We start from the raw sequence: 10045 nt of genomic DNA, 5'->3' as shown, positions 1-10045 counted from the left end.
GCAGCTGACATATTTGGCAAGAGTATGGCACTGAGACAGAGGCAGGTCTCCAACAAAGTTAATTTTCTCCTGATCTGTTCGCCTGAAAAATGTCATTTTGATGTCAGAATGTTCTGAAGACGTGTGGCTTGTGTAAACTGGGTCCAATATGTATTTCGGTGACTATAGAGCTAAAGAATCTGTGATAAACTGTGATCTCGTTCACTTCACCCATTAGAATGAATACACTGAATAAAATGAATACACCTGCTCCTGGTCTCCTAAAGGGGCGGGGGGTGCAGAAACCCACGTCACACGGATACAGGAAATAAAGGGAGATGAGGCGTCTCCGTTTCTCTACTGTCTCTGTTTAGACCCTCCCCCTGAATGAACAGACCCTCCACAGAAGAAGAATAGTAAAGTAAAGAAGAAGAGGAGGGAGCAACGCGCGGACACGGTAAGTCTGTGATGTTTCATGAGTTTCTTGTTTCTCTTTTCGTTTCTGTTTCCGGTTGTCTCGCGGAGGTGAGAGGGTTGATTCGCGGCTCGCGCCAAACACGGAAATAAGCTGAGATGGAGCAACAGATGATGTGTAGAGGATCAATAATTAGTTGGTTATGGCCGTGCGTCGGTGTGATGTCACACACCTGGCCAGTGCGGTCAGGTGGAGGTGAGCTGGGGGTTTTAGTGACGCAGCAGACTTCAGATCAGTTTTTCCAGCAGGTAACAGACTCAGCTGTGTCCTAATATACTCCAGTTTTCTCCATGAAGTCTGGTGGGTGGAGTCTATCGAACTCTGATTGGCTGTAGGTCTGTGAGTCAGTGGTCATGTGGTCTGATGTGTAGCTGCGGGGGGGGGGGGGGGGGGGGTGTTTCTGAAGAAGTCATGAGTCAAACTGACAGTTGACTGTTTCTACATACATGATGACATCAGAGGTCACACTGTTTACAAAGAACATGCTGCTATGCATGTTTTTATTTGACTGATTCAGATTATAATCAGTTAGCCTGAACAAGCTAACGTTAGTCTAAAGCAGCTAATGTTATTCACAAGCATCAACCTCCAGACTGAACGATGAAGCATCAACCGTGAAGAACCAGAAGCTGCAGTTTCTCTAACGACCACTAGAGTCTGGCTCCAACAGTGAGTCAGTCCCCATAGACTCCCATGTTAAAATGTCCAACTTTACAGCAGAAATAAACATGTTTACAGCCTGGTACAAAAACTGTTTTGAGTCTCTAGAGCTAATTTCCTCCTTCATGACACCTGTTTATATAACTCACCTGCTTACATTTTATTAAGGACTAAAGTTATGGAGGATTGAGGGCGTGGCCTCTTTGAGTGACAGGTGGGTGACTGTATGTTTGCCACAAACTGTCGTGTACAGAAGTCTTAGCTCCACACAAGCCCCTCCTCTTTGACTATTATTGGATTAGCTGAGCATTAGGGGCGGGGTCAGACACTGCCAGGATGGCGACGGTGGAGCAGCTCACTCTGAGCTTCAGAAACCTGTGGGTGACGTCACAGAGGCGACGTCCATCTTTATTTACAGTCTATGGTAAATCAAAACCAGCTAACATTAGCCCAAACAAGCTAACTGTTGTTGCTGCAATTCCACAGTTGTTGTTATTGTTCACTGTTCCTGTCTTCTTCTTCTCTTCCAGTGTGATGTCAGAATAGAACAGGTTTAGTTATTATACTGCTCCTATCAGTCCTTCACCCCCTGCCACACCCCCACCACGAGCACCCGCTCCTGGCAGGAAACAAAGCACTAGCATGTCGCCCCTTCAGAGTCCACATTAGTACAGGCTTGTTGGTACTTTGTCACATGACAGTCTGTGGTGTTAAAAACTTATTTTTATTTTTTAAATTCTTCTTCTTCAGTGGTTTAATGGCAGTGTCTGCATACCCAGCTCCAGCTGTTTCCCTCCACCAGATTCCCACAGCAGCAGAGGAACAAATCCCTGAGCTGAAACCTGACTCTAATGTTAACCCCCCCCCTGTCTCTCTCTCTCGACAGTGCAGCTCACTCGACCGTGGCTTCCTGGTTGTTGCTGTTTCCCATAACACTGGAACAAGCACAAATGAACAATCAGAATTTGTCAGAACCACTTCACTGAAATCTGGACCGGCTGATCCACAACAGACTGAACTGAACTGGGACACACTTGGACAAACGGAGACTAACAACTGTGAGAGGACTGGTGTCTTCAGACCTGCTGTATACTGACTCAGATCTCGGATCTGGTCTCAGTGGATCTGATTTTTAGTGGATCTGGTCTCTAGTGGACCTGGTCTGGACTGAGGATTCACACCCTGTGGATCAAGACTGGTCCTGGTCTGACTCGGACTGTGAGATGCATCTATTGAATGGAAAAATAGTGACAGGGATTCTGCTGCTAGCTCTGCTGCTGGGGTGAGTACTAATACTACAAATACTACTAATATTTTAGTACTAGTACCAGAAATACTAATACTACTGATACTGTTGTACTAATAGTTCACATTAGGGGTGGGTATGATTAATCGATGATCAATAATTGATTGTTAACAATTTTGTCGATCACGTGGAATCTGATTGATCTAATGTGTGTATCAATGAGGTTGTGTTTCACTACGTGGCAGCAAGAGAGAAATGAATACTCAGCTGGCGGCGTGCGGGTTGCCGTAGACACCGCAGGTGAACATGAAGAGAGCAGGGTGAAGTTTGGCGTGGGAACATTTTGAGCTGAAAAATAACGAACTCATTGTAAACATTGCAACGTCGTGTATAAGCGCCGTAGCTCTGGCTTGTTATTTGTGAAGAGGTTTGGCTCAGAGCCTCGGGCTCCGCTGCCTTTAGGAGCGCTAAATATCTTTTTGTTCTGTTTAATAGTTAAACTATTAAAGCTGTTAAGCTATTAAACTATTAAAGTTTAACTATTAAACTTTGGACCTGATATCTCAGTAACACTTCAATAGAACTTCTTCAAATTGTTAAGTGGTAAATTCACTTGGACTCAAGGATGAACTGATCAGATTTTGGTGGTCAAAGGTCAAGGTCAGTGTGACCTCACAAAACACTTTTTAGCATAACCCAAGACTTCACACAAATGGTTAATATTTTCTGTGATTGTGGACAAACAGGATGTGACCTGAAACATAATCAAGAAAATAATCATCAGGTGAATTGATAATAAAACAATGGTTTGACAGGTTCACCTTGGTGAACTCTGATCCGGATCCTGATCCTGGTCCTGATCCGGATCCTGTTCCTGGTCCTGAGCTCCATTCAGCTGAGCACAAAGCAAAGTCAATACATTTATCAGGCTCAGGTCATGCAGTGCGGCAGCTGCTAAGTGCTACACAAACAGTCACACACACTGGTCTTCATCATCATCATCATCATCATCATCACTGTGTCAGGACACGTCAGTGTGTGGTTAACAGTGACACATGAGTCAATCAGTAAATCATTAATAATATTAATGATAGATTACAATCAGAACAAATGTGGTTGGTTAATCCAGAAGTATTGATCAGTTACAGTCCAGGTGATCGGTAATGATGGATGACTATTGATTAATCATTGTGTTTCTGCTTGAACCCTCAGAGTGCTGTACTGCTACATCTTCCAGTCGTACAGGTAACACACACACACACACACACACACAGCTTCAGTCCTCACAGGTGGAGACAGGTGGAGTCTCACCTGCTGATCTGGTCTCTGTATGTTTGTGTGTTGCAGAGTCGTGGGGTCCTTCGAGCAGACAGACGTCACACAGGTGGACGGGTCAGTAACTCAAACACACTGTGTTTGTCCAGATGGTGTTTTCTCCCTCAGTGTCGTCTAACAGGCTCCTCCCACTTCTCTCCCCTTCACCTGTTCACCTGTTTATCTCTTTACCTGTTTATCTGTTTACCTGTTTATCTGTTTTTCTCGCTCAGAAATAACAAGTTTCCCACTTGTTTTACTTGAACACTTTCAACTCAGGTGTGATGTCATTTCCAGCTGTGACATCAGAGGTTCATGGACCACAGCAATAAAAGCCCTATTGGGTTTCTGTCCACTGAAAACTGGGCTTTTAATTTGTTAAAGGAAGTGTTATTCCAGTAACTGGATCAAAACGAGACTGCACTCTGAAATATGATCCGTCACACATCTCACAGAGACAGCTGAGGTGAATACAGGCCCCGCCCCCTCTGAGCATCTGTACCTGCTATAAATGACCCCCCCCCCAGTCTGAATAAGAGCTTCAACAAACACACACACCTCCTCAGTGACAGTCTACATGTTCAAGTGTCCATGATACTGAACCCTCGACTGATGGCTGTGTGTGTGTGTGTGTGTGTGTGTGTGTGTGTGTGCGTGCGTGCGTGCGTGCGTGCGTGCGTGTGTGTGTGTAGGCCTCCTGAAGCTGTCATCAGGACTCATGACTTCCCCCTGGTGGTTCCCAACCAGTAAGTTCACTCATCTTCATCTTCATCAGTTTAAGTATTAACACACCTGTCAGTCATGGGTGGGTGGAGCTTCATGTACATGGGGACCACTGATTGGATGTCAGTACAGTACAGCAGTAAGTCCAAACAGGTGATTGTGAGCAGTGACATGCTAATGCTAACTACTAACTGCTCACAGTTGAAGGTGCAGGTAAAGGTAACTGATGGTGGCCCCTTGACAGGTGTTCACAGTCAGTCTGACAGGGGAGGAGGCGGAGTCTGTGCTGACAGACTGATGTTTTATACAATTTAGTTCATGAGCATCATATAAAACAGAGCCTCCCAAACATTCCACCCTGTGACCTCATGAACTGAAGCATGGTCAGGTGTGTTATCAGTCAGCTGAGGTTCAGGTGTGTCAGACGACTGGGAGGTGTTGTGAGTCTGACTGGGCTGACTAGGCTTTTCAAAATAAAAGCAGTGACGCCCTCTTTGTGTTTCAGTCTGCAGTACAAACAGCCGAGCATCCTGCAGGGGTGAGTATCATTCACCCTCATCACTGTTGCTGTTGATGTTTGTTGGTATTTGTTGATGACATCAGTGTGTGTCTTTATCGTAGTCGTACTGACGTGGTGACGGTGACGCCCTGGTTGGCTCCGGTGGTTTGGGAGGGAACCTTTAATCCGGTTCTCCTCGACAGCATCTACAGACCGAGGAACATCACCGTCGCAGCCACCGTGTTCGCTGTGGGAAAGTACGACGTCACAGTGAACGCAACATGTCTGGTTTAACCTTTGACCTGAAGGTGACCCTTCTCATCTGCTCCACAGGTACATCAAGTTCCTGAAAGACTTCCTGGAGACCTCAGAGCAGCACTTCTTCGTTGGGTTCAAGGTTCACGTGTACGTCTTCACCGACGGGGCGAAGCAGGTGCCACAGGTCAAGATGGCTGCCGGTAGACAGGTACAGGAAGTTCTATCTCCAACAAACTGACCCCAGATCAGCAGCACTCTGTCTAAAACTCCTCCTTCTCCTCCTCCAGCTGACGGTTCGTTCGGTGCCCAGCTCCAGGCGTTGGCAGGAGATCTCTGCTCGCAGGATGGAGATGATCCAAACGCTGATCGAGGAGCTCCGTAACTCCACTGACTACATCTTCTGTCTGGATGTGGACTCCAAGTTCCATGGCCACTGGGGGGTGGAGTCACTGGGCAGTCTGGTTGCTGTGATACACCCAGGTCAGAGGGTCCGTTCTTCCACAGCGACACATCGTTAGCTTGTGGGGTCCTCCGACATGAATCTAAATAAGTGATATTGATATAACCTGATGTGTCCATACAGTGACTTCGAGAGGCGTCGGCCGTTCAGAACCTTTAAGACCTTATTTATTTGGACTTATTTTTTATAAAGTTGAATATAAAGTTAAATAGTTGTTTGTTGTTTTTATTGAAAAGCTCTTTAGCAACATCTCCTGCCTGAAAAGTGCTTTACAAATAAAGTTCAATGTTGGACAGCCATTAAAGGTGTTCTGCTCAGACTGTCAGCTGTGATGAGGAGGACTATGTTCTGAGGCGGAGGGATACGCACTGGAGTATAGTTATTTTAGGTTGTGTTTTGGCTGATCTGTTCCCACCTGTGTCTGCAGGTTACTACAGAGATGACCGCAGCAGGTTCCCCTACGAGCGGAGACCCACCTCCAGGGCGTACGTTGCTCCTGGGGAGGGAGACTTCTACTACTGTGGGGGGGCGTTTGGAGGCCGCCTGCAGGAAGTTCACCTGCTCGCCAAAACCTGCCGTGCCAACTTTGAGGCTGACGCCAAGGATGGCATCGAGGCTGCGTGGCAGGAGGAGAGTCATCTGAACAGGTAGATGGAGTGACCATGAACAGGTGATGGTTTTATGCTGTGATTACTTTACTTCCTGTGTTTTCAGGTACATGTGGACCAACAAGCCCAGTAAGGTTCTGTCACCTGAGTACCTGTGGCAGGACTTCAAATCCAGAAGCCCCGAGGTTCACATTGTCAGGTTCTCTGGAGTCATCAAGAACTACGCTGAGGTCCGACCCAATGTCTGAGAGACCTGGACTAAACCAGACTGAACCGGAATGACCCGGACTAGACCACACTGGATTGGAAGACCAGAATCCCTTACAGTCATGGTTTGAAAAGCCCAGCTGCACCTCCACACACCTGTGGACCTGGTTCATACCTGTCTCGAACACTTACCCAGGATTTACCTCCTCACCTGACATCTGGTTCTGGTTCTGGTTCTGGTTCTCAGTCCTCAGCTTCATGGCTCAAACTCCAAACACCACAGGTTTAGATTAAAGGTCCGGCCCCCTCCAAGACTCAGGACCTGCAGCTAACGTGGCTTCACCTCTGCTGCACATGTGCAGCTGAGGCTTCTGTTCCTCCACACACAACTGTGACGCTCAGATGTCAACAAACATTTGAACTAAATGAAAATGTAAATTTTTCACACATAGAAACTCTGATGTTTCATGAGTTGATTCTGTCTCTGGTTCAGTTTATTAAATATTAATATTAATATGTTGAACCTCAAACTGCATTTGAAAATCCAGTTTATTCTTCATTACAACTGTAAAAATGTCAAATATACACATGAAATAAAATGTACATGTGTATATAAATGCCCCCCGCCCATCTGTTACAACAGGAGAAAGAATGGGAGAAAATAAATATACATGAATATATACAGTAATAAAACGGCTCCATCTGCTGGTGGAGGCAGAGACACACACACACACAGTGACACAGAGATTTAATATGTAAAAATCCCCACCCCCACCCTCGTGTTCCCTGTTATCACATTGCAAACAACAATCAGTCTCTTCCTGTTCAGCCCTTCTACTATCAACACGACTTCCTGTCCCACAACAGGAAGTGACACGACAAGAAGATCGGGACTGACTGGGAAGTAACTGTTGTCTGATTGGTTGATTGTAGACATGACCACAGCAGCATCAGAGAACCTCTGTGTGTTTTTGTATGAGAGAGAGAGAGAGAGAGAGAGAGAGTCTTTCTTCATGGGGGTGCTGATGCAGCTGCAGATATGACGTGTGTGTGTTGTTGTCTGTCTCTCTGAGGACCAGTGTGACTCACTTTGATCCCGACCAACAGCAACAGTTTGAGGGTTTTGGAGGTAGATTCAGATCTGAAGACCAGGTCTGTGGTTAGACCTCCTCAAACTTCAACTAAACCAACACCATCATTCTCATGATGTTGAAGAGTCGAACCTCATTCTACATTCTCCACATTGAACCAAATCATCTGTTTAACAGACGTTCACCTGAGCTCACGTCTCCATCTCCACACCAGTGACTTCTATACAAGTAGCCCTTTACCTTCAGCATCGTTGTGTTTACAAGACCAGAGGTTATAACACATCCTATGAGCAGCTCCAGGACTCACTGGAGGCTACAGTGACAGGAGCTAACTGGTTAGCATGCTAACTTTAGTGGAAGAGAAGACGTGACAGAAACAGGGTTAACGTCAGTGTTTGTTTCCACCTCTGGAGACAATATGTAACTCATCTGCATAATCCCCGCCTACCGGACAATTTGACACGCCCTCAAACGAAGCTGGTCAGAGCGCAGGCTGAGGGGAGTGTGGATAGTTTCAGCCTGTTGCCATGTTGACAAGACGCTGTTTCCCTCGTGAACAGGTTCAGCAGAGTAACATTTCAGTAACGTTAACGTTAGCTTTCACCTCCTGACAGTAGACGTTCACCTGTCAACAGAGCAGCTACCTAACCATGTTATAACATTACATCAGTGTGATGTCACAATCAACAGCAAACAGGTAAAGAATTCAGTCAACACAGGCTGTGACCTCTGATCCTGTCCCCCATCTGATCCATGGTCACATTCAGGCTCAAACATGAACTGATGGATCAGACAAGTCTCCATGGCAGGTTAGCTACATCCTGTTAGTCCTGAGTTTGGGTACTAGTTACTGAGTTTAGGTACAAGCTACTGAGTTTAGTTACTAGTTAGAGATGAGTCACTAGTTACTGAGTTTAACAGTTTGCTGGTAAGAAGATGAGTGGGTGCTGAGCTCAGCTGATTGGGTGAACAACAGTTTGAGATTAAACCATAGAGCTACAAGTACAAACGTGTGTGTGTGTGTGTGTGTGTGTGTGTGTGTGTGTGTGTGTGTGTGTGTGTGTGTGTGAGAGAGAAAGGGAGAGTAGAAACAGTTGGAATAAAAGTCCTGAACTCAGATCAGCAGCATGTTGGAGACACTGACACTCAGCACAGCTCACATCTTCATCTTCATCACCTTCATCATGATCAGATGGACCAGCCTCCTCGTCCTCTGCAGCGTCCTGAGTCCTGCTCTCTGCTGTGATTGGCTCAGACACTACGGTCACTACAGCAACATCTCTCTGACCCTCATCCGCCTCATGGTGAGTACAGCACTGACTCCAGGTCCTGGAGGAGGTTTGTGTGTAAGTCTGACTGATTAACTGTTTTTGAAACTCAGAAGGAGAGAAAGAGGAAGTTATCACAAAGACAGGAAGTGTGTGTGTGTGTGTGTGTGTGTGTGTGTGTGTGTGTGTGTGTGTGTGTAAGTAGTCAAAGTTCAGACCTCATAATATTAGGGTTGAAACATTCACTTTCTCACACACATTAATAACAGGAGGGTGTGTGTGGAGAGAGACAATCAAGGTGCCCTCGCACGCCTGAATCCTTTTATGGTCTGTGTATGTGGGTGGGTTAAAGCACACACACACACACACACACACACACACAAACACACACACAAACACACACACACACAGACATGATTTCATTTCAGGGCAAGCAAGCACAACTGAAGAATGAGAATGAGAGAGAGTGGGCGGGGGGGAACCAGAGGTGAAACAGAGAGAAAGAGAGAGAGAGAGAGGGGAGGGGGGGGAACCAGAGGTGAAACAGAGAGAAAGAGAGAGAGAGAGAGGGGAGGGGGGGAACCAGAGGTGAAACAGAGAGAAAGAGAGAGAGAGAGAGAGGGGAGGGGGCAGCTCAGTTGTTGGCAGACTGAAGAGTCAGACAGAGCAGAGCACGAATCAAACCGACGACCTGAGGACGAGGAGCTGCTGCTTTCATTTACCTTTATTAACAAACGGACAAACAAACAGAAGACGAGCTGCTTCTGTCGACGGCAGAGAAACAGGTTTGAAATCTTTTCTTCTGCTCTCTTATGTTCTAAAGTTCATTTGTTTAACAGTGAAAAGTCTTTATCACCTGTGTGAACCTGAACATGAACCTGAACCAGGTTAATCCTCATCTTTACACCAACAACACTGTAAAAACGCTCTTCACTCACAGAATCATTTACCATCAACAACAGGCTGAGTTTTATTAGTAAAATTAATGTTCAATATTTCTTCATTAGCTGAGAAATAAATGCATTAAATGTTTAGATAGTTGTAATTAGAGAAAATTTCTAATTTAAGTGTGTACATGCAATTGATGTTTCATGAGAAGCAGTGCTGAAACGAGTTCACTGTGAAAATACAGTTTATTATTATTCAGCATCATAAACAACATTAAGCTGCTTCCGTCTGACTGAAGAGAAACTATCAGCCAAAAACTCATTTAATTAACAGTCAAATGAATCATTTAATGCCTCCTTATGACCATAG

At 45.7% G+C, this 10045-nt stretch overlaps 1 protein-coding gene across 2 annotated transcripts; it reads left to right on the top strand.

The window, feature by feature from the left end:
- Positions 1-285: 285 nt before the first annotated feature.
- On the top strand, positions 286-6959 carry LOC111649580 (globoside alpha-1,3-N-acetylgalactosaminyltransferase 1). 2 transcript variants are annotated; one of them, XM_023399331.2, is made up of 11 exons: positions 286-436; positions 2001-2396; positions 3573-3605; positions 3708-3752; positions 4367-4420; positions 4903-4935; positions 5019-5153; positions 5230-5362; positions 5442-5634; positions 6042-6261; positions 6329-6959. In XM_023399331.2, the coding sequence occupies exons 2-11, from the start codon at positions 2338-2340 to the stop codon at positions 6468-6470; spliced, it is 1047 nt and encodes a 348-aa protein (XP_023255099.1). In that variant the 5' UTR covers positions 286-436; positions 2001-2337; the 3' UTR covers positions 6471-6959. The 2 variants fall into 2 exon arrangements, with proteins under 2 accessions (XP_023255099.1, XP_023255100.1); XM_023399332.2 differs by having other exon boundaries at positions 287-436; positions 2006-2396.
- Positions 6960-10045: the final 3086 nt, after the last annotated feature.

The sequence above is a fragment of the Seriola lalandi genome, unplaced genomic scaffold, assembly GCF_002814215.2.
Source record: "Seriola lalandi dorsalis isolate HSWRI2012SDOR001 ecotype SW California unplaced genomic scaffold, Sedor1 jcf7180002051239, whole genome shotgun sequence".
NCBI lineage: Eukaryota > Metazoa > Chordata > Actinopteri > Carangiformes > Carangidae > Seriola > Seriola lalandi.
The sequence above is the reverse complement of the archived record's forward strand: the minus strand, read 5'-3'. Positions and strand labels throughout refer to the sequence as shown.

What these genes read in the sequence shown, in the direction of transcription:
- LOC111649580 (XM_023399331.2), top strand. Translation starts at nt 2,338, where the DNA reads ATGCATCTATTGAATGGAAAAATAGTGACAGGGATTCTGCTGCTAGCT. An exon ending in GACGTCACACAGGTGGACGG is followed by an intron (nt 3,753 to 4,366) that starts GTCAGTAACTCA and finishes GTGTGTGTGTAG; the next exon opens with GCCTCCTGAAGCTGTCATCA. An exon ending in CAGCCGAGCATCCTGCAGGG is followed by an intron (nt 4,936 to 5,018) that starts GTGAGTATCATT and finishes TCTTTATCGTAG; the next exon opens with TCGTACTGACGTGGTGACGG.